Source organism: Hylaeus anthracinus, unplaced genomic scaffold, assembly GCF_026225885.1.
Source record: "Hylaeus anthracinus isolate JK02 unplaced genomic scaffold, UHH_iyHylAnth1.0_haploid 12002, whole genome shotgun sequence".
NCBI classification, from domain to species: Eukaryota; Metazoa; Arthropoda; class Insecta; order Hymenoptera; family Colletidae; genus Hylaeus; species Hylaeus anthracinus.
In genome coordinates, this window is record NW_026534349.1 from 3,372,178 (window position 1) to 3,394,712 (window position 22,535).

Genomic DNA, 22,535 nt, shown 5'->3' on the forward strand with positions numbered 1-22,535 from the left:
TTTTTTTTATTGTGTCAAGGTAATCGGCGGTACACTTACGCGGTACGCAATTGATTCTGGCGTCGCCCTCGTAGTTGGCGGGGCACCTGCAGATCGGCACGTGGTTGTTCACGTAACAGAGAGCGTTTCTTCCGCAAGGATCGGCGACGACGCATGGATTCACGCAGAAAGAGTTTAAGCACTGTCTGTCGCCGGAGCACTCGCTGTTGGTGTAACACTCTGGACGTATCGGCGGCAGCGGTGTGATGGGACCTGAAGTTTATCGATTGCATCAATTGTATCTTTACTAGAGCTAGAAGTAGATCGATATTCAAATTAGTATCGGTTGAAACGTACTTCTGACGCACTCCAGGTAGGCGTTGCCAGTGAAATCCGGCGCGCACTGACAGATTCCTGTGTGAGACGTGGATTTGCATTGAGCGTTCAGCCCACACTGAATGGCGAGGCAAGCCTCGATGCATGTTCCGCTGATGCACTTCTCCGAGTTACTGCAGTCATCATCTTGATGACACTGAACGTTCGGTGATTCTGTAACACAATTGCCAATTATTTCTGAGCCTCGTAAGGTCACCGATAGATGCCTTAGACCTTTCTAATTCAGAGTCCGATTATTAACAGGGATATTCACCAATAATCCTGCATTGTCCATTTACGTCGGTGATTGTGTTAGGAGGGCAACTGCAGATCATCGTACGAAGAGGCACGGTGTTCAACACTTTGCATTCCTGATCGCCGGTGCACATGTTCGCGGACAGACAAGGATCTTGACACTTGGCGTTGATGCAGGCCAGATACGACGGACACTCGCCGTCTTCCCTGCATCCCGGTTCGATGGAGACACCTTAAAGAACGCGAAACATCTCCAATTAAAACGCCACCGAAGATTATGCTAAACTGCTAACCCTTTGAAATCCAGATGTTCTGATTTCGGTAAAATTCTGTCGAATCTCGCTCGACACAGGACAGCAAAAGGGTTAATGTAATGGTAGCACGCGCGGAAGAAGTAGCTCACCGGTGCATTCGATGTACGGATTGCCAGAGGTTCCTGCGGGACAAATGCATCTAGGCTGATGATCCCTGGCGACGCATTTGGCTGTGTCCGCACAGACCTCGTCGTCGCAAACAGGTCTACAGACTCTATTCAGTCTGTCGCAGGCCTCGTGATCGGCACAGTCCTCGTTGTAGTGACACACCGCCGAGATGCAAGCTATTCGCGGGTCACCCTGGGTACCTCGCGGACAGATGCATTGCGCTCTGTGCGAGACTGCGACGCACTCCGCGCCACGACCGCATGCAATGTCGTCGACCAGACACGGAGTAACGCAGTTGCTGTTCTGGCACGTTTTGTCGTAGGGACAGTCGCTGTCTGACTTGCATTCAGCTGAAAAAGATTTTCGGATTGTCATGAATATCACCGTAGATGCCACATGTAGATACGTGTTTATATTTAAATAAAACTCACGTTTGAAGCACTGCAGTTGAGGATCACCCGCAAAGTTCTGTTGACAGTGACACGTCGGATGGTGGTTCATCGTGACGCACTCCGCGTTTAATCCACACTGCGAGCCCAGGCACGGATCCTGGCACAGCTGATTTATGCAGGCCGCGTTGGACGAACAGTCGGAGTTCGTCGTGCAGTCAGGGAATCCGTCGGTGCCTCTGTAGCAGTTCATGAACGGATCGCCGGAGAATCCTGTATTACAGTGACACTGGCGACGGTGATTCTCCACCGCGCATTCTGCATTCGATGCGCACGGGCTGATGACGCAAGGGTTGATGCACCGTTGGTGCAAGCAGGCCGTGTTCAAAGCGCACTCGGAGTCGGATTGACAGATCGCGTCGAGTTGTTTGTCCACTGGAAACAACGAGAAAGGCGAGATAATGGTAAAATTCTTCGTGACGATAATAATAAACGGGTCGATTAGTCGGTAGCTGAACTTTCATTTGATTTTTACCTGGGATGCAAGCGATGGTTGCGTCGCCAGCGAAATTTGGCAAGCACTCGCAGATCATCGTCCTCATCGGCAAGGTATCCACGACGGAGCATCTCGCGCCAGCGATGCAGGGTTTCGTTTCGACGCAGGGATCTTTACAGATTCCACCGAAGCAGCCCAATTTACTGGGACAGTCTCCGTCCACTTGGCATTCGGGTTGCGGCTCTATCGGTTCTGAAAAGAAAGAAGCACAAGCTTCGGACGTTGAACTCAACGTTGCGCAAAGAAATCATCTGGAATCGTAATTACCCATCAGACACGACGTGTAAGGATCGCCAGTGTAACCTGGCGGGCATCGACACGTAGGACGATGGTAGACGACGGAACATTGCGCGGATATCGGACAGTTGCAAGGGTTCACGCATCTCTGATCTCGACACGCTAACGAAGCCGGACAATCGTCGTCGTTGTTACATTCCGGTCTCTCGCAGATTTGGTACGGATTGCCCTGGTATCCCTCGGGACAGTAGCATCGCGGTCTGTGATACCCGTCCGATGCGCAAAGCGCGTTGGTGCCGCATTGCGTCACCAAACAGGCGTCGATGCACTCGTTGTTGATGCAAGATTGAGTCAACGGGCATTCGCCGTCCCCGCGACACCCAACTATAAAAGGACACGAAGCATCGTTGTATAAGAAGGATGACGAATCGTGAAATTGTCAGAAAGGTTGGTCGAAAACGTACTCTTGCTACAATATTGCTGAGCATTTCCGGTGAAACCTTCGTTGCAGACGCACACAGCTCGATGGAGCAGCACTTGGCAGCGGCTGTTGTAGCCGCAGGAGTCCAACGTGCAAGGATCCACGCACCTCTGGTTGTAACAGGCCTTGTCGTTAGAGCATTCGGAATTTTGCCTGCACTCTGGCGCCGGAACTAGAGGAACAAGATACAGAAATATTAATAATCAACACGCCTAGAATGAACCTCCGAAGAGTTTCCTGATTTCGAGAAACTCACCATCGGCTGATGGAACGACGCATTGTATCCTGGCGTTCCCAGTGAAACCAGCTGGGCAGGAGCAGACAGGCTTGTGGTTAACCGTTTGACAAAGGGAATTGATGCCGCAGGCGTCGATGCAGGGGTCTTTGCACTTTTGAGCGAAACAGGCTTTGTCGCGTGGACAGTCGGTGTTGATGACGCACTCTGGATAGATGCACACCGCGACGCCGTTTCTGACTTTGCACTCGCCGTTGTAACTGCACGGAGACGGACTGCAGGGATCGGTTTCTAAAAAAAAAAAAAAAAAAAAAATAAAAAAAAATAAAAAAAAAATGGATAATCATTCGTTCTATTTACTCCAAGCAATCGGAGCTGTAGCTCTATTCACGCCAAACGGTTCGGTAACACTTACCGAATTTGCTGGTGCATTCTTCGAACGGATTGCCGATCAACGGGGGTGGGCAGCTGCAAAGAGGACTGTGATTGATCGCTTGGCAGACTGCCTTGATTCCACAGACGTTCTGGGTGCAAGGATTGATGCATCTGTTGTTTATACAAGCTTTGTCCCCTGGACAGTCGGAGCTGATGACGCATTCTGGACGACAGCCTGTGACGCTCGAGGCTACTCCTTGAAGACCAGGCAGACACTTGCAAACGGCTGTGTTACCGATCTTCTCGCAGAGGGTGTTTGGACCGCAAGGAGAGGGAGAGCACGGATCTTTTTCTCTCGGTTCTGAAAAACGAAGAATGAATTTTTTAGTAAATTTCTTAGGTCTGGTTTAGAAGATGTTTAAAGGTTCAAAGATGTCTAGGAAGAATCCTTTTAGTTCCGTGCTTCGAAATTACCTTCAGCTCGACAAATGGTGAACGCGTCCCCAATTGTTGGGGCCGGGCAAGAGCAAATGGGAATGTGATTCGACACGAAACAGTTGGCTCCAACGCCGCACGTTCCAGAGCAAGGATCCTGACACTTGGTCTTGATGCAGGCTTGAGACTTCGGACAGTCGGTGTTCGCCAGACACTCTGGAACGCAGCCGTCGTACGCGTTTCCTCTGTAATCAGGCAGGCACTCGCAGAACGCGGTGTTGTACCTTTCCCGACAGTAAGCGTTGCTGCCGCAGGGTGAAGGGTTGCAAGGTCTCGATGGCGTCGGTGGCGCAGGAGTCGCTACAATAGAGTCGCAAAACGAAACGATTAATGTTCCGCCTGTGACGCGTTCGTTCGTCGATTAGTTCGTGAAACAGAAGCCGTATATACGATCGAGAAAAGAGTTAATTTACAAGAAAACAGTAAACATGACGGAAGCTGTACAAGAACACGCGAACGAAGATGTGACTTTACACAAGTTGTGAGAGACGACGGAGAATGGAAACGTGTATGAAAAAGATTTCGTCAGATCCGAAGAGTGTGGCGGAAAACGAAAAGTATCGCGGTGCGTGATCGTTGTGCAATCCTTTTTGTACAATCTCTATACAATTATTTGTCTGTACAATTTCTATACGAAAAGTATTGCAGCTTGTGATCGTCGTGCGATCTTTTCTATACAATTTCTATGTACAATATTTACAGGTAAAAATACTCGATCGACTTCCTCGTTAAAATTCGCGTTAGAACGGTTCGCACGGGATGTACTCTTACTCGTTATCGGGGAACAAACTGTGACCGGGTCCCCGGTATATCCTTCGGGACAGACGCAACGGATGTAATGCATGGCGACTTGGCAGAGCGCGTTAGGGCCGCATAGTCCTACACAGGGATCGCTACACTTCTGCTTAATGCACGCTTGGTTTCCAGGGCACTCGCTGCTCACGAGGCATTCGGGTCTACAGTTGGGAGGTGACCCTACGAACTCGGGCAAGCAGCTGCAGGAAGGTTTATTGTTGGGTGACACGGTGCACTGGGAGTTCGGTCCACACTGCGCGGTATTGCACGGGTCCAGGCCGGGTGCGACGTCATTGGGTTCTGTTCGTTCACAAATGTCGGGTTAATACATGTCTGAAATGGTTCAAGATATACAGGCTGTCCCAATCTTTTTTTCGGTCAAACTTTGCCAGCGTGTTCTACACGCAACAGTAAGAAAAAACTGTTTAATGAACATGTACTCTTAAAGGTTTTATTAAGGAGTCATAGTCAACACAACGTTCCTTAATAAAACATTTAACTATAACTCCTTAATAAAATATTGAAGAGCATACGTTCGTATAAAATTTTCTTCTTACTTTTGCGTATAGAACACGCCGGGCAAAGTTTCGCCGGGCAAAACTGGGACGGAGGACATCCACGGGTTACTTACTTATGGGGAAGCAGCTGATAAACGGATCGCCGGAATACTGGGCGGGACAGCTGCAAATGGGGTTGTGATTTCGTACCGCGCATAAAGCGCCCTGACCGCACGAGTTCTCGCACGGGTTCCGGCATCTCTCGTTCACGCAAGCTCTGCTCTGCTCGCAGTCGGTGTTCACGAGACACTCGGGCCTGCAGCTGGGAGGAGCTCCGAAGTATCCGGGGAGGCAGGAACAGGAGGCTTGCTCGCCGAATTCACGGCAAACGCTGTTGGGTCCGCAGGGCGTGGGCTCGCAGGGTTTCACGCGCTCTATCGGGACAACAGGTGTAACAGGATAGAGTTAAAAGGTGACAATGGGTGTTTCGGGCAGTTCCTAGAACGGACCACTCACTTTGGATCGGTCTGCAGAAGGTGAACGAATCCCCTTCGTGATTTTCGATGCAACTGCAAGTGGGTATATGGTTCACGACCACGCACTCGGCGTTCTGACCGCAGACACCGGCGCATGGGTCCACGCATTTGTTGTTGGAGCAGGCTTTGTCGCGGGTACAGTCGGAGTTTTGCACGCACTCTGGGTTGCATCCTTCGTAGGGATCGCCACGGTACTCGCTTATGCAGCTACACGCTCCGTTTTGGCATAGCGCGTTTGGTCCACAGGGTGACGGGTTGCACGGGTGTGCTGGCGCTGGGGGGAGAACTGTGTGTTCGGGAAAGTAGAGTCAGCGTTTGTTTCGTTTCATCCGAATATGGTCTAGGTCTAGGAGAGTATTCTATCGAAATCAAAGTTTTCGTAATTCTCGAAACACTCGGTTTTAGAAAAGGCTAAAGAGCCTTTACTTCTTACTTGGTGGATTCGGTTGGCAGCTGGTAAACGGATCCCCTGTAAAGTCGCTGGGACAAGTGCAAGCCGGCGTGTGGTTAATGACATCGCACAACGCGTTCGCTCCGCAAGAGCCTGGACACGGGTCTCTGCACTTTTCCCTGATGCAAGCCTTGTCGCTGGTGCAGTCGGTGTTGATCGAACATTCGGGGCGACAGTTCGGGGCCGAGCCGACGTAATTCGGTAAACAGGTACAGGAGGGGATGCCCCCAATGTCCCGACATTGCGAGAACGGTCCGCAAGGCGACGGCACGCACGGGTTTACAGGAACTTGCGGAGTCATCGCTAAAACGTGGTTGTTGGTTAGATGATAAGTTTAGGTGTGTTTAGGGGGTTCAGGGGATTGGTCCACTTACCGAAGCATTTTACGAACGGATCTCCCGTCTGACTCGCGCCGCAGCTACATATGGGACTGTGGTGGAAGACTTCGCATCTAGCGTTCACGCCGCACACGCCAGGGCAAGGGTCGACGCATTTTTGACCCACGCAAGCTTGGTTGCTGGGACATTCCGTGCTAACGACGCACTCTGGTCTGCAGCTGGGCGGGGTTCCTCGGAAGTTGGGCAAGCAGGAACAGCTGGCTTGACCGCCGATGTCCTGACAACGACTGTTGGGTCCGCAGGGCGACGGAACGCAGGGGTTGGTAACGCTTGGATCGACTATTATTGAAAATACGATAGATTCAGGTTTCGATTCGGACAAAGATATTATCCTGATACTTGGGAACAACTTACAAGGCTCCAGGGCAGCGCAAGATCGGAACGGATTACCGGTGTAACCTGATCTACAGCTGCAAGTAGGGATGTGATTGACAACCTGACATTCGGCGTTGAATCCGCACGCTCCTGGACACGGATCTTGACATTTGGTTCGTATACAAGCCCGATTGAACGAGCAGTCGGAATCGATGAGACACTCGGGTCGGCAGTTTTCGTACGGGTTCCCGTAAAAGTCGGGCAAGCAGGTGCAAAGGGCTGAGCCGTAGGACTCGCGGCACACGGCGTTCGCTCCGCAGGGAGATGGTTGGCACGGATTCTGTCTGGTTGGTATATCTTGTACTACAGGTGAAGATAAAGGGTTATACATCGCGGCAAACGCAAGTTTACCAGTGAATAGGATTTCGAATGGAGAGAAGATCTTACTTGGCTGAAGCGTGCATTGCACGAATGGATCTCCGGTGTAACCACTGGCGCAAGTGCACATGGGAGTGTGACTAACTGTCCTGCATTCGGTGTTACCGCCACACGAACCAGGGCAAGGGTCTCTACACTTCTGATTGATGCAAGCCTGTTGCGTCGGGCACTCGCTGTTGCTCACGCATTCGGGTTTGCAGTTTGGCGGGATTCCAATGAATTCAGGGAGGCACGAACACGAGGGCGCGTTATTGATCACTCGACACGCGGCGTTCGGACCGCAGGCTGATGGCTGACAAGGATTCACGGGAACGTCTGGTACTCTGCCTAAAGGTGAAACGAGGTTCCGATGAAACTGTTTCATCGAGATGTCTCGGAAAATTGACAATCGATTCTTACTAGGTGGTGTGCACTGGACGAACGGATCGCCTATGTACTGGTCGAAACACCTGCACACAGGATTGTGATTGACGACGGTGCACTGTGCCGAAAGTCCACAAGCACCGAGACAAGGATCGATGCATTTCTGGTTGCTGCAAGCCCTGTCGCGTGAACAGTCTGTGCTAACGACGCACTCCGGCCTGCAGGAAGGCGGCGATCCCTTGAATCCAGAGACACAGGTGCAAACCGCTTGGCCGTTCGAGGAGCGGCAGTGACTGTTCGGGCCGCACGGGGATGGATTGCAAGGGTCGAGGATGCTCATGTCTATAGAACGTAATCAAGTTTAGCGTTAACGTTTCGTAGAGGAACTAGAGAGTTCGACACCAACGGTGACCAACCTTTCAGAGGGTTGCAAGATACGAACGCGTTGCCCGTCATGTTTCTTGGACAACTGCACATAGGCAAGTGATTGACGACGTTACAGTCCGCGTTCGTTCCACACGTTCCCGCGCATGGATCCCTGCACTTATGGAGTATGCAAGCCTCGTTTCGGGGACAATCTGTGTTAATCACGCATTCTGGCCGACACATGCTGTAAGGATCGCCCAAGTAATCGCGTATACACGTGCAAATACCGTCGTCGCACTGTGCGTTTGGCCCGCATGGCGACGGGTTGCATCGGTCTGTCGGGACATCCATCACTGAAATAAACGGGTCAATGTATACACAGTAATTTAGAAGTCGAGGGTTCAGCTGCACTTCCGGAAAGCACCGGTGGCCGATGGAGATGGAATTAGTATAAGAACCGGAGATGGTTCCATTGCAAAAATCTCGAATGGTGCTTCGTTTTTAAATTATTAACGAAGATCACTGACCAATCACAGGGACCGATAATTTCAAAAGTGAGGCGATTACGAAAATAAACTTGAATAGGAATCTGCGAATTTGCAGAGGTGAAACAATGAAATACAACGACAAGTGCGAAATTATCTAAATTTCAACATTGCGAATTCCCGAAGCTAAAATGTTATATTTGGCGTCCCTTCACGCTCTTCCTAACGTTCTCCAAAAATAACGATTGGCCACCGGTACCTCTCGGAACAACATCCGAAGATTTAGAGGTTTCCGTCTTCTTACTGCCGGGTGGTGGAATGGGCGAGCAACTGGTGAAAGGGTCGCCGGTGTATCCCGAGGGACACGTGCAGGATGGCGTGTGGTTCACGACCGTGCAACGTGTACCGATGCCGCAGGATCCTGGACACGGGTCTCGGCACTTCTCTCGAATGCAAGCCCTATTGGCTGTGCAATCCGAGTTCATGGAGCACTCTGGTCGGCAGTTGGGAGGTACGCCGATGTAGTTGTTCATGCACGTGCAGGCTGGTGTGTCGCCTAGTGGTTTGCACATTGCGTTTGGACCGCAAGGGGATGGAACGCACGGGTCTCTCGGATATTTGTCGTCTGGTTGGGTTACTGTAGGCAAAAGAACACGGAATTCTTTAACTTGAGATCGACGTTACATGCGGAATATCGAATCCGGTTGACTCGACTAGAAGAAGCCTTCTTTTCGTATTATTCTCATCTTTGGGTGGCAGCTTACTTGGAGTTTGGAAACAGAAAACGAACGGGTCCCCTGTTAAACCGCTGCCACAGCTGCAGATCGGACTATGGTGGATGACTTTGCACTGGGCGTTGCGACCGCAGGTGCCGAGGCAGGGATCTCTGCACTTTTGATTGACGCACGCGAGATTCGAGTTGCACTCGGTGTTCACCAGGCACTCGGGTCTACAGTTAGGCGGGGTTCCTACGTACTGGTGCAAGCAGGAGCACGCAGCTTGACCGTTCACGTTCTGACACTGACTATTCGGACCGCAAGGCGACGGCCTGCACACGTCAGGCTCGTCTTCTTCGACTGAAAAATTACACCATGTATGGAGAATGTCGGTTTGCAAAAATGTCTAACACGTTATTAACGTGTTATTAAAGTATCATCTATTTATCGCAAGTACGAGTTACTTACTGGATGGCATCTTGTATGCGCAACCGACATAAGGATCACCGGAGTATTGCGGCATACAAGAGCACACGGGCGAGTTGTTCACAACCTGGCAGTTCGTGTTCGCTCCGCAAGAACCGGGACAAGGATTCTGACACTTGAGATTGATACAAGCCAAATTCGAGGGACAGTCCGATGGAATGGTACATTCTGGTCGACATCCTTCGTAAGGATTGCCGATGTATTCGGGCAAGCAGTAGCAAGAGCCGATGCCGTTCTGTTCTCGACAAATGGCGTTAGCTCCGCAGGGAGACGGTTGACAAGGTCGCGTTGGAACCCCTGGTGCCGCTGGATAAAACGATAGCTCGTTAATACGGATCGCGTATCGTTGCGTACCGGGTGCAATCATCGCCGGGACACTTACGTAGCTTGGCGGAGCACTGAACGAACGGATCGCCAGTGTAGTCTCTCATGCAAGCGCACGATGGAACGTGGTTTAGAACGTGACACTCCGCGTTAGCGCCGCAGGAACCTGGACAGGGATCTTTGCACTTGCGATTTATGCAAGCCAAGTGGCTACTGCACTCGCTGTTACTGATACATTCCGGCCTGCAATTCGGAGGCGTTCCGATGAACTCTGCTCTGCAAGAGCACGACGGTTGGTTACCGATCACTTGACAAACTGCGTTGGGACCACAGGGTGACGGTTGGCACGGGTTTGTCGGTGGCATGGGCTCCTCCGCTTTAAAACAAGGTAACCGTTGAATTGCAATCTTTCGAACAAGGATAATAGGCTCGATAGAGGACACCTACGTCTAGGTAAGCACCGCACGAATGGATCACCGGTGAATACCGGAGGACAGCTGCAAATGGGATTGTGATTGATCACTTGGCAGCGGGCTGACACGCCGCAGGATCCAGGACACGGGTCTCTACACTTCAGGTTCACGCAGGCTTCGTTCAACGGGCAATCGCTGTTAACTATGCATTCTGGACGACAGGCGGGAGGATTTCCAATGTAACCTGGCGCGCACGAGCAAACCGCTTGTCCGCTAAAGTCTTGGCATCTGCTATTGGGTCCGCAGGGCGATGGATCGCAGGGTTGCACTAGCACGGGGTCTGAAAAGCAAGCGTTTCTTGTTTATCCCGTCGCCAACGAGTCTGAAGTTGCCTTCGTAGGCGACTCCACAGACTCCGCGAATTTACCTTTCACCGGGAAGCACGTGGCGAACGCGTTGCCCGACATTCCGTCCGGACAATTGCACATGGGAGTGTGATTTATCACCACGCACTCGGCGTTCTGGCCACAGACGCCGACGCACGGGTCGAAGCACTTGTTGCGATTGCAAGCCTTGTCTAGCGGGCAATCTGGGTTCTGGACGCACTCTGGACGGCATCCGTAATAAGGGTCGCCGCGATACTCGGGCAAACAAGTGCACGTACCGTCGCGACAGACGGCGTTCGATCCACACGGCGACGGATTGCAGGCGTCTTGAGGAACTGCCGGCGAAGCTACGGTGGCGGTTTAGAATCAACGGTGACAACGTTTCTTTGGATTTTGTTAACACATTGAGGACCGCTCACGGACTCACTTACTTTAAAACAGTGCATTCACTTTGTCTACTTAAGTACCGAGTTGGTGCACAATTCTCCGCCGTTTGTTTTTTTAATTTTATTACAAAGTAGATGGTTAATACGCTCTAGAACGAACAATTAGACATGTTTCTATTAAATTTCTACATTTCTTTTTTCGTAATAAAATTTAAAAAGAAAAAGGCGAATAATTATGCACCGACCCAATATTTACATCGATAGTCAATGTATTAAACTCGATTGCCTTCTCGCTTATTTGCCGGTCATTCGCGCGGTACTCATACTTAAAAAAAAATACTAAAAATTTTGGTACAATTGAAATAAAAATTTCATGATAATTGTCGAAAAAACAATTTCTCACGATTTCGTAGAAATTAATTTTTTTAAGAAAATTTACGAAACAATTTACGAAAGTTCCAGAAAAATTGTTTCATTAATAACCAAGTTATCACGATTTTAGTAAAGTATAAGCCTGGCCAAAAACGTGCGGGAGTAGGCGTACGTCTTACGGATTTCTGAGCGATCCTTAATGTGTCGAGTTCAGGGGAGATCGCTGTCGTTCTCGATGCTTACGAGAAGTTTCTACGAAGCAATTGACGAACGGATCGCCAGTGTATCCCTTGGGACACGTGCAGACGGCCATGTGATTCACCACAAGGCACTGTGCACCTGTACCACAGGAACCTGGACAAGGATCCGCGCACGTCTGCCTCAAACAGGCTCTGTCGCTGCCGCACTCGGAGTCGATGGTGCACTCTGGACGACAGTTTGGCGGAGATCCTATGTAATTGTCCATGCACGAGCAGCTGGGCAGCTCCGTGTTGCCGAGAACGCGGCACACGGAGAACGGACCGCAGGGTGACGGGACGCATGGATTTATTGGCTCGGACACGGCTAAAGATGAACGGTATTAACGTAAAATTCTGCGAGTTCGAAGGGTTTCGTATGCGAGGCACTCACTTGGCACTTTGAAACATCTGACGAACGGGTCGCCAGTCAAGCCAGGATTGCAACTGCAGATCGGACTGTGATTAATCGCCTCGCATCTCGCGTTGATACCGCAAATACCCGGACACGGGTCCACGCATTTACGGTTCTTGCAAGCGCGATTGGTAGCACAGTCCGAGCTGACCGTGCACTCTGGTCTGCACATTGGCGGGGTTCCGATGAACGTGGGCGAACAAGAACAGATGGCCTGTCCGTTCGACACGCGACATTGGCTGTTAAGTCCGCACGGTGACGAGCTACAGGGATCGGATGGTCTCGCTGGAAAAACATTCAGGTTAAATACACCGTTGAAAATTTTTTGTCGACGTCGATACGAATTTCTCTCGTACGAACATACGAATGCTCTGGTTACTTACGTTCCTCTCGAACGATATTGCATTGAACGAAGGGATCGCCCGAGTAGCCAGACTGGCAGGTACAGAGCGGAGCGTGGTTGACGACCTGGCATATCGCGTTGTAGCCGCAGAATCCTGGACAGGGGTTCTGACATTTCGATCTAACGCAAGCACGATCGGCGGTACAGTCGGAATTGATGGTACATTCTGGTCGACAACCTTCGTAAGGGTTGCCGATGTAATCTGGGAGACACTTGCAGGATCCGGCGCCGTTCAGTTCGTTGCATATCGCGTTAGATCCACAGGGTGACGGCATGCATGGCGTGGGTTTCTTACCTGTGTCCTCGATCGCTGCGAAGACGTATTTTTTTTTTTTTTTTTTTTTAAGAGATTCGTTCGAAGATCGGACTCGTACGCGTACTGTTCAATCGAGGTATCGCTTACCTGGTCTTGGAAGGCATTGTATGAACGGATCACCAACGAATCCGTAGGAACAGACGCACATCGGCGTGTGACTTATCACTCGACATTCGGCGTTAGCACCGCACGAACCGGGACAGGGATCGCGACACTTTTGATTTATGCAAGCCAAGTGCGTGGAGCACTCGCTGTTGCTTACGCATTCTGGCTTACAGTTTGGCGGGGATCCAAGGAACTCGGGCAAGCAGGAGCAAGATGGCGAATTGTTTAGGACCTGGCATTGACTGTTCGGGCCACAGGGCGATGGTACGCACGGATTCAGAACCGTTGGCTCGTCGGCTGTTAGAGGGAGAAGACGAACGTAATGTTTGCGCGGTGTCTGCTAATCGATCGAATTCGAGTACTCACGCATCCTGATACACATGGTGAAGGGATTGCCTGTCAGGTCCGGTGGACAGCTGCAAATTGGGTTGTGGTTCACCACCACGCACTCCGCCCTTATACCGCAAGTGCCAGGGCAAGGGTCTATACACTTTTGATTGTTGCAGGCCATGCTGGATGGACAGTCGGAACTGAGGATACATTCCGGTCGGCAATTCGGTGGCGTGTCTAGGTAACCAGGAATGCAAGAGCAAACGGCCTGATCGTTTATCTTCCTGCATTGGCTGTTGGGTCCGCAGGGCGATGGATTGCACGGGTCTTTGGGTGTTTGTACTGTTCACAGGTTGAAAACAATGCGTGTTAGACAATCGTACGATACGGTGAAACTTGACGATCGGAAGAAAAAGTATACCTATCATCACAGAGCAAACTACGAACGCGTTTCCTGACATTCCTGGCGGACAAGTGCACATTGGAACGTGATTTACGACGGAACACAACGCGTTCTGTCCACAGGTACCAGCGCATGGGTCGTTGCACTTGTTCTTGATACAAGCTCTATCTCTCGGACAATCCGAGTTCAGGACACATTCTGGCCGACAACCTAGGTACGGGTCTCCTTGATACTCTGACAAGCAAACGCAGACTCCATCCAGGCACTGCGTGTTTGCGCCGCAGTTGGCACACGAATCCACTGGTTGGTCCATGTCCACTATTCGAACGAAACTTTATATTAATCTCCGATGTGTGTTCCAAGGGCCAGTACCTTTGCCCGAGGGCCGAACCTGATACCACACGAAGGTGACGGGCTCGTAAAACGACGAACAGCCGCCTAATAACTGATTATTAGTATCAGTTATACTGGCAAGGGTTCTTGTTCTAACGAGCCCTCATCAGTCGGCTAAAAGTCACGAGCAAGTACAAGGAGTGTTGCTACATGCGAACCATGTGTACAATTACGCGAAGGCAAAGTGTATTTCGCGTCGTTACGGTGGAAACAGTCGTACCTATCGCGGGCGAACACCTGACGAAAGAGTCGCCTGTGTAGCCTTCCGGACAAGTGCAAATCGGAGTGTGATTTATCACCGAGCATTGGGCTCCTACGCCGCATACGCCTTCGCAAGGGTATCGACATTTCTTCTGAATGCACGCCTGGTTGCTGGGACAATCGGAATTTCGTATACACTCCGGTCTACAATTCGGTGGCGTTCCCATGTAGTCTGGCAAGCAGGCACACGAGGCCTGGGAATTTATATTCCGACATTCCGAGTAGGGCCCGCACGGCGAAGGCGCGCATGGATTCGCGTACGTCGGTCCGGGAGCAGGTTTTCCAACTATAAACGAATATTTACTCAATGAAAGTTCAATCTCAATGAAATTTGGACTGTACGGAAGACAAGACCTATCGGACAGGAGACTTACTTGGCATATCGAAACAAGCAACGAGCGGGTCACCAGTGAAGCCTGGTTGGCAGGAGCATATGGCTCTGTGATTGATCGTTTCGCACCTCGTGCTCGAGCCGCAAGATCCAGGACAGGGATCGATACACTTTCTGTTGATACACGCCAAATTCGTGGGACATTCGGCGCTGACCGTGCACTCGGGTCTGCACGCAGGTGGACTGCCCAAGAACTCCGGTAAACACGAGCACACCGACTGTCCGTTGATCGGTCTGCATTGACTATTGGGTCCACAGGGAGACGGGTTGCAGGGTTTACCGATCGTTTGGTCAGTTTCTATAAAGGAGTTTGTTGTTACAGGCCACGTTATATAGTTCAGCTCGAAGCTAGCGTTTCTCGGGAGTGGTTTCGTTACCTGGTGCGATAGGTAAACAGAGGACAAAGGCGTTTCCAGTGTGACTAGGATAACACTCGCACACTGGCAGGTGATTGATAACGTGACATTCGGCGTTACGACCGCAGGTTCCTGGACAGGGATCCCTGCATCTGTTGTTCATGCAGGCTTGACTCGGGTGGCAGTCGGAGTTCAAGAGACACTCGGGTCGACATCCATCGTAGGGGTTCCCGATATAATTAGGAATGCAGTTACAGGAGCCGGCGCCGTTCGATTCTTTGCAGACAGCGTTCGATCCGCAGGGCGATGGGTTGCAGGGGTCAACGGGTGCAGGTATATTCACAGCTGTAAAGTAGGAGGATTAGGAGCAACGTCGCGACCAAACAGCAAACTGAAAATCTTTGGAGAAGCTCCTCTTACGTTCTTTAAAGACACACTGAGTGAACGGATCGCCAGTGTAACCGCTCAGGCAGGTGCACATAGGAGTGTGACTAACGACATGGCAACTCGCGCTGGCACCGCAGGAATCGACGCAAGGGTCCTGGCACTTCTGATTGATACAAGCTAACTGACTAGGACACTCCCCGTTACTGACGCACTCCGGTCTGCAATTTGGCGGGCTGCCAGAGTACCCAGGCGTGCACGAGCACGAGGGAGAGTCGTTGATCACTTGGCACTGAGAGTTCGGACCGCAGGGCGATGGCTGACAGGGATCTATCGTTTCAGGTTCAACGTCTGGAATAAAGATCACCTCGTTTTCATATGGATGGATGCGGCAATAGACTCCTGGTCTATCGATGCAAATACAGGCGGTCCTCGACTTCGGCACGTTTTTAAAACTTGTACTTTTTAAGCCAAAAGGAAATGGCAAACGATGAAAAATTGTTCCTGGAAACAATTATGCGCACAAATGGTGATTTTACAAATTTTAGAAAAAGCACCGGAAACTATCACAGATGAAATAGTTAGCCCAATGAATAAACATGGACGTCAACGATGAAGATGTTAACGAGTTATGCATACATATCGATAAATAAATACTTTAAAACACAATTTTCGAACATTCGACATTCGCACGCACTTTCAGGAACCAATTGTGTGCGAAAGTCGAGGGCCTGCTGTATAGCCTGAAAAGAACGAATGAACCGGGATCGCAGCGAACTCTTACAGGAGAACGTGCACTGAACGAATGGATTTCCAGTGTAACGCAACGGACAGCTGCATATAGGATTATGGTTGACGACGTTGCAGCTGGCTCCGATGCCGCAAGATCCAGGACAGGGGTTTATACACCTCTGATTGCTACAGGCTTCGTTTTGCGGGCAGTCTGTGCTGACTATGCACTCGGGTCTACAGGTCGGCGGACTTCCTAAGTATCCTCTGATGCACGAGCAGACCGCTTGACCGTTTACGGTGCGGCATTCGCTATTGGGTCCGCATGGTGTCGGACTACACGGATTAGTGGGTATCACATCTGACAAAAACAAAAAGTATCAGGTTATTCGAATCGTTCGCCACGGGACCATGGCAAGTATCGTGCGAAAAGTTTCATACAGGAGAGATGGTTGAATACCTGTCAGAGGGTTACATCGACTAAACGCGTTGCCAGTCATGTTTCCAGGACAGCTACACATGGGCACGTGATTGATCACTGTACAAATGGCACTGAAACCACAGATTCCAGGACAGGGGTCCGTACACCTATTACGCGAGCAGGCTCTGTCTCTGGGGCAGTCTGAATTTAGGACGCATTCGGGTCGACATCCTAGGTACGGGTTTCCTTGGAATTCCGGTAGACACATGCAAACGCCGTTCGTGCACGCGGCGTTGGGACCGCAGGGTGACGAGCTACATTCGTCTTCTAGCGGTGGCGTTGGAGCTGTAAAGTCAAACGTGTTGTCAATAAATCCTGACCGATTAGTACAGCCCGTGGCTCTTTTATAAATTCCTAAAACAAATGATACGTGAAACTGCTTTGGGTATAAAAGGTGGCAAGGGTCCTTACGTGTCGCTGGCAGTAACTGACAAAGCGTGAAGGGATTTCCTGTGAAACCTTCGGGACAGTTGCACACGGGAATGTGATTCATGACCGCGCACAGGGCACCGGAACCGCAGGAACCAGGGCACGGGTCTCTACACTTCATGTTGACGCAGGCCATGTCGCTTTGACATTCGGAGTTGATCGTGCACTCGGGTCTGCAGTTGGGTGGCTGACCGATGTAGCTCTCTAAGCACGTGCAGGCAGGAGTGCCGCGGATATTTCTGCACTGGGCGAAATTGCCGCACGGGGATGGTACGCACGGGTCTTTCTCCGTTGGGCCAGGGATCGAGACAGCTGAAAGTCGTGATTAACGAAACGTTCATCGTACGATCTTCCCGACGCGCGAGTGGAAAACGTTCTATGGATCTGGTGGAACATCTTACGTGGAATTTGAGTGCAGATAGTGAAAGGATCGCCGCTGTAGCCGGGCATGCAACTACATATGGGACTGTGGTTAACGACGATGCACTTAGTGTTCAGTCCGCAGGGACTCGGGCACGGGTTTGTACATTTGTAGTCCTTGCACGCGAGCTGAGTGGGACACTCGGAGCTAGCAACGCACTCGGGTCTACATCCAGGTGGTGTGCCGACGTAGGTAGGCAGGCACGAACACACGGCCTGACCAGATACTTCTCTGCACTGACTGTTGGGTCCGCAGGGCGATGGGTTACACAGGTTCTCTTTCGTTGGGACCATTACTGGGAAACAAACGGAGCTGTTAACCCTTTGATTGAAAAGTCAAAGCACGTCTTAAAAAAACATCGTCTTGCAGAGAATGACCAGACGAAAATATTTTATATTTCCGATTCGTTCGTCTGACGTTCAGTTTCGAAAATAAGAATCGGAAACATTGGTCGTTGCTTTCCTCCGTAATTCGATTGCATTTTAAAATATACATTCATGTAAATCCAATCGAATGTCGGGAGAAAGGATTTGCAAGTTTTCAATTTCTATTTTCGAAACTAAACGTCGTCCTAATGAACCGTAACCATATAAAAAAAAGTTTCCTCTTGTCGTTTCCTACAAGGCGATACTTGTTGAAATTCTTAAAAAAGTCTTAATTCGACTATTCGCGCCTTCGTAGGGACTCGTTTGAACTTACTATCCACGGTACACACGACAAACGGATCGCCAGTGAATCCCGACCGACACGAGCAGACTGGCTGATGGTTAACGACCGTGCACTCGGCGTTCTGGCCGCAGGTTCCAGGGCATGGGTCTTGGCACTTGTTTCGCACGCACATTTTGTTGGACGGGCAATCGGGGTTAATGACGCATTCGGGCCTACAGCCCACGTATGCGTTGCCAATGTACTCAGGTGGGCAATAACAAATCCCGATACCGTCTCGTTCTCTGCACAACGCGTTCGTGCCGCATGTGCCTTCCGCGCAGGGCGAGGGTTCCGGGTCACGAACTAGAACAATGCAAAATTACATGGATTAGTGTCGGTATCGCGAACACCGCGTTCGTCTTCCGATGGTTCTTCTTTCTTACTTATTATCGAGCAACGAGAGTACGGGTCACCGGTGAAACCGTTTGGACAAACGCAGTGGGGCACGTGATAGGCTACGTGACACTCTGCACTCTCCCCGCATAGACCCGGACAGGGATCTACGCATTTCTGTCGGACGCAGGTTTGGTGGCTGGGGCACTCGGAGCTGGCTATGCACTCGGGTTTGCAGTTGGGCGGGGTTCCCGTATATTCAGGTAGACATGTACAGGATGGGACGTCATTGATCACTCGGCACTGGGTGTACGGTCCGCAGGGCGACGGCTGGCAGGGGTTCGTGGGCACTATTATATCTTCTACGAAAAGGAAGGTACCGTTATCGACTCGTTTCGCTCGCATGGGCCGCAACTTTACGACCTTGCGTAAAGTCAACGTTCGTCGAGTTCGCACTTCTTTTCTTTCATTTATACCGTGGTGGCGGGGAAAATGTTCAAGTGAACTAGCTTCACCTAGGATTCGCTTCACCTAGGAGAACTCGCAACATTGACTTCACACGCGATCAATCTTTCATTCGTTGCCTTACTGATCATTTCGCATCTGACGAAGGGGTCTCCGGTGTAACGCTCTGGACAGGAGCACACGGGGTTGTGGTTAACCACTAGGCATTGCGCCCCAACGCCACACGTTCCTAGACACGGATTTCTGCATTTTTGATTCACGCAAGCCTCGTTCATGCGACAATCGGAACTGATGACGCATTCTGGTCTACATAAAGGTGGCGTTCCGAGGTAGTCGGGGGCGCAAGTGCACACTGCTTGGTCGTTTAACTCACGACAGATACTGTTTGGACCGCAGGGTGATGGGTTGCACGGTCTCGTCGTCGTGGGAGCTGTGATTCGATAATTCATGAGACTTGCATCTAGACTGATTACTCGTCAGAAAGCGATTAAATTGATTATAAAAACCTCGCATAGGCGAACACACGACCAGAGCGTTGCCAGCGGTGTTGGGAGGACAACTGCACATAGGTACGTGATTGATCGCGTTGCAAAGAGCGTTCTGGCCGCAAGCTCCGGGGCAAGGATCCACGCATTTGTTTCTTATGCACGCTCTGTTGTTTGGACAGTCGGTGCTGAGCACGCATTCGGGCCGACAACCGACGTACGGGTTTCCAGTGTACTCGGGAATGCAAGCACAAACGCCGTTGTCGCAATCGGCGTTCGGTCCGCATGGAGAATTGCTGCATGGGTCTGTCACAGGTTCGTCTCCTACTTCGTCATCGGGTATGTATTAACAAAATCTGTCTCACGAATATGATTTCTACGTTTTCAGGTTATATCTTACTGATTGGTTTGGGCTGGCAGATGCTGAAAGGATCTCCCGTGTAACCTTCCAAGCACGTGCAAACGGGAATGTGATTGTGGACCGCGCAGACGCTGTTCAGACCGCAGGAGCCTGGGCAAGGATCCTGACATTTGTCGCGAATGCAAGCTTGATTTCTGGGACAATCGGTGTTGACCACGCACTCTGGACGACAGTTCGGTGGAGCACCGATGTAGTTTAGGGCGCAAGAGCACGAGGGAGATCCGTTGATGTTGCGACACTGAGAGTTCGGTCCGCAGGGCGAGTTGATACAGGGATCGATCGGTGGGTCCGTAACAGCTGGAGCTGAAATTGGACGATTGGTTTCGACTATTCGTTAAGTACAACGATTCAAAGTTTCCCTAGACTCTCGATGCTTACGTGGACTCGAGAAGCACCGAGTGAACGGATCACCGGTGAAACCTGGCCTGCAGGAGCATATGGGACTGTGATTCACGACCCTGCACGTGGTCTGCTGACCGCAAGAGTCGGGACAGGGATCGACGCACTTGTTGTTCCTGCACGCGAGATTCAACGGGCAATCGGAGCTAACGGTGCACTCTGGTCTGCAATTCGGGGGTGTTCCTGTGTAAGTTGGTAAACAAGAACACGTGGCCTGGCCGTTGATCTCTCGACATTGGCTGTACGGGCCGCAGGGCGACGGTTCGCAAGGGCTAACGGTGTTGGGTCCAGGAACTGCAAGAGGACAAACGTCGTCTATCATCCTGACCCATCTGTTTCATTCTACAAGGTGTCCCGTAACTGGTGGTACAAGGGAGTAAGGGATGATTCTACGTAAAAAATTGAATCGAAAATGTACAATAAAATTTATTCATACGACGCTTTATATTCGAAGAAAATAAGTTTGAACATTTTCGAATCAATTTTTCACGTAGATTCACCCCCTGCTCGGTTGTACCACCAGTTACGGGACACTCTATGTATTATTCGTTCTACACATTTTGAAATCTTACGCGGTTCTCTCATAGGGGAGCAGTACACGAAAGGATCTCCCGTGTACCGTTCGAAGCAGCTGCAAGCTGGAGCGTGGTTGATAACGTAACACTGAGCGTTTTGACCGCAAGTTCCAGGACAGGGGTCTGTGCACTTGGAACGGATGCAGGCTCGATTGGACGGACAATCCGAGCTGAGCGTGCATTCGGGTCTGCATCCTTCGTAAGGATTCCCGATGTAATCGTCTTGGCAGGTGCAAGACCCGGTGTTCTGCTGAACGCGACACACGCTATTGGCACCGCACGGCGACGGGCTGCAGGGGTCTGGTCTGCCGACTGGCGCGTCGACTAAAATCGTGGTAAGAGGAACTTAGAAATTTTCTTACTACTCGCGGTAGACTCGAGAATAGTTGAAAAGACTCGAAGGTTCTTACACGGCTGCGGAGAACATTGGGTAAACGGATCACCGGTGTAACCATTCGTACAGGCACACATAGGCGTGTGACTGACGACATTGCAAACCGCGTTCACGCCGCAGGAGTTGACGCAAGGGTCCTGGCACCTGTGGCCGATGCACGCCAGTTGATAGGGACACTCGCTGTTGCTGATGCACTCTGGACGACAGTTAGGAGGCGATCCAATGAATTCTCGCCTACACGAGCAGGATGGTTGGTCGTTTATTACTTGGCAGTCCGCGTTGGGGCCGCATGGCGACGGTTGGCAAGGATCGACTGGAGGTAACGGTCTCGCGGCTTCAAGGATTAAGAAGCTTTCGTTAGTCTACGTGTTCGTTGGTGGAGCGAGGTATCTCAGACTACGAATTGGCGTTCTTACGCAGTGGGTAGCAACTGACGAAAGGATCGCCGGTCATCCTATCGCGGCAGACGCATATCGGGTTGTGATTGACCACGCTGCAGTCCGCGTTGATCCCGCAGCTTCCTGGGCAAGGATCTTGGCACCGTTGGTTGGTACACGCCTCGTTCAATGGACAGTCTGAACTGACAGCGCACTCGGGTCTGCAAGTCGGAGGAGCGCCTACGTACCCGCTCACGCAAGAGCATACGGCTTGCATGTTGTTCTGTCTGCACAGACTGTTGGGACCACAGGGCGACGGGTTGCAGGGATCGCTGATTGTTGTTACTAAAAGTGTCGGAGAATTATTTTACAGAACATTTTCGAACCGAATCTTTCGATCGAGAATTCCTTTGAAATCCGAGAAGTGTACCTAGCTCGGGGGAACAGAGCAAGAACGCGTTTCCTGATGTTCCTGACGGACAACTGCATATGGGGATATGGTTGAAAACGTTGCACAACGCGTTTTGTCCGCAAACGCCCACGCAAGGATCCACGCATTTGTTTCGGACACAAGCTCTGGATGCTGGACACTCGTTGCTCAAGACACACTCCGGCCGACAACCTGCGTATGGGTCACCGGAATACTCTGGCAAGCAGGTGCAAACGCCGTCGTCGCACTGTGTGTTAGGTCCGCACATCCCGCACGGATTCGGTTCGATCGGGCGTTCTGCAATGCATGGTTGCAGTAGACGCGGGAACAACTTTGAAATATGTAGTAAATTGACGCGAATGGGAAATC

The 22,535-nt window shown here is 51.0% G+C and overlaps 1 protein-coding gene across 1 annotated transcript in view; it reads right to left on the bottom strand.

The window, feature by feature from the left end:
- The window catches only part of LOC128891548 (uncharacterized), a 113,240-nt gene that overhangs the window by 6,325 nt on the left and 84,380 nt on the right, over positions 1-22,535 (bottom strand). Inside the window, 50 exon segments of the mRNA XM_054151111.1 lie at positions 40-252; positions 337-528; positions 629-841; positions 1,013-1,381; positions 1,463-1,855; positions 1,956-2,168; positions 2,244-2,597; positions 2,678-2,866; positions 2,951-3,220; positions 3,345-3,665; positions 3,779-4,099; positions 4,571-4,894; positions 5,226-5,525; positions 5,608-5,913; positions 6,061-6,381; positions 6,453-6,755; positions 6,831-7,154; positions 7,239-7,556; positions 7,629-7,934; positions 8,009-8,311; positions 8,748-9,080; positions 9,208-9,519; positions 9,628-9,951; positions 10,028-10,345; positions 10,417-10,722; positions 10,810-11,115; positions 11,770-12,090; positions 12,157-12,462; positions 12,561-12,890; positions 12,984-13,298; positions 13,368-13,673; positions 13,753-14,052; positions 14,348-14,674; positions 14,763-15,077; positions 15,157-15,480; positions 15,556-15,870; positions 16,304-16,609; positions 16,709-17,014; positions 17,141-17,470; positions 17,560-17,874; positions 18,279-18,590; positions 18,671-18,979; positions 19,210-19,515; positions 19,592-19,894; positions 19,971-20,294; positions 20,370-20,684; positions 20,963-21,289; positions 21,376-21,693; positions 21,776-22,081; positions 22,167-22,463. Coding sequence (XP_054007086.1) covers positions 40-252; positions 337-528; positions 629-841; positions 1,013-1,381; positions 1,463-1,855; positions 1,956-2,168; positions 2,244-2,597; positions 2,678-2,866; positions 2,951-3,220; positions 3,345-3,665; positions 3,779-4,099; positions 4,571-4,894; positions 5,226-5,525; positions 5,608-5,913; positions 6,061-6,381; positions 6,453-6,755; positions 6,831-7,154; positions 7,239-7,556; positions 7,629-7,934; positions 8,009-8,311; positions 8,748-9,080; positions 9,208-9,519; positions 9,628-9,951; positions 10,028-10,345; positions 10,417-10,722; positions 10,810-11,115; positions 11,770-12,090; positions 12,157-12,462; positions 12,561-12,890; positions 12,984-13,298; positions 13,368-13,673; positions 13,753-14,052; positions 14,348-14,674; positions 14,763-15,077; positions 15,157-15,480; positions 15,556-15,870; positions 16,304-16,609; positions 16,709-17,014; positions 17,141-17,470; positions 17,560-17,874; positions 18,279-18,590; positions 18,671-18,979; positions 19,210-19,515; positions 19,592-19,894; positions 19,971-20,294; positions 20,370-20,684; positions 20,963-21,289; positions 21,376-21,693; positions 21,776-22,081; positions 22,167-22,463 — 15,285 coding nt within the window.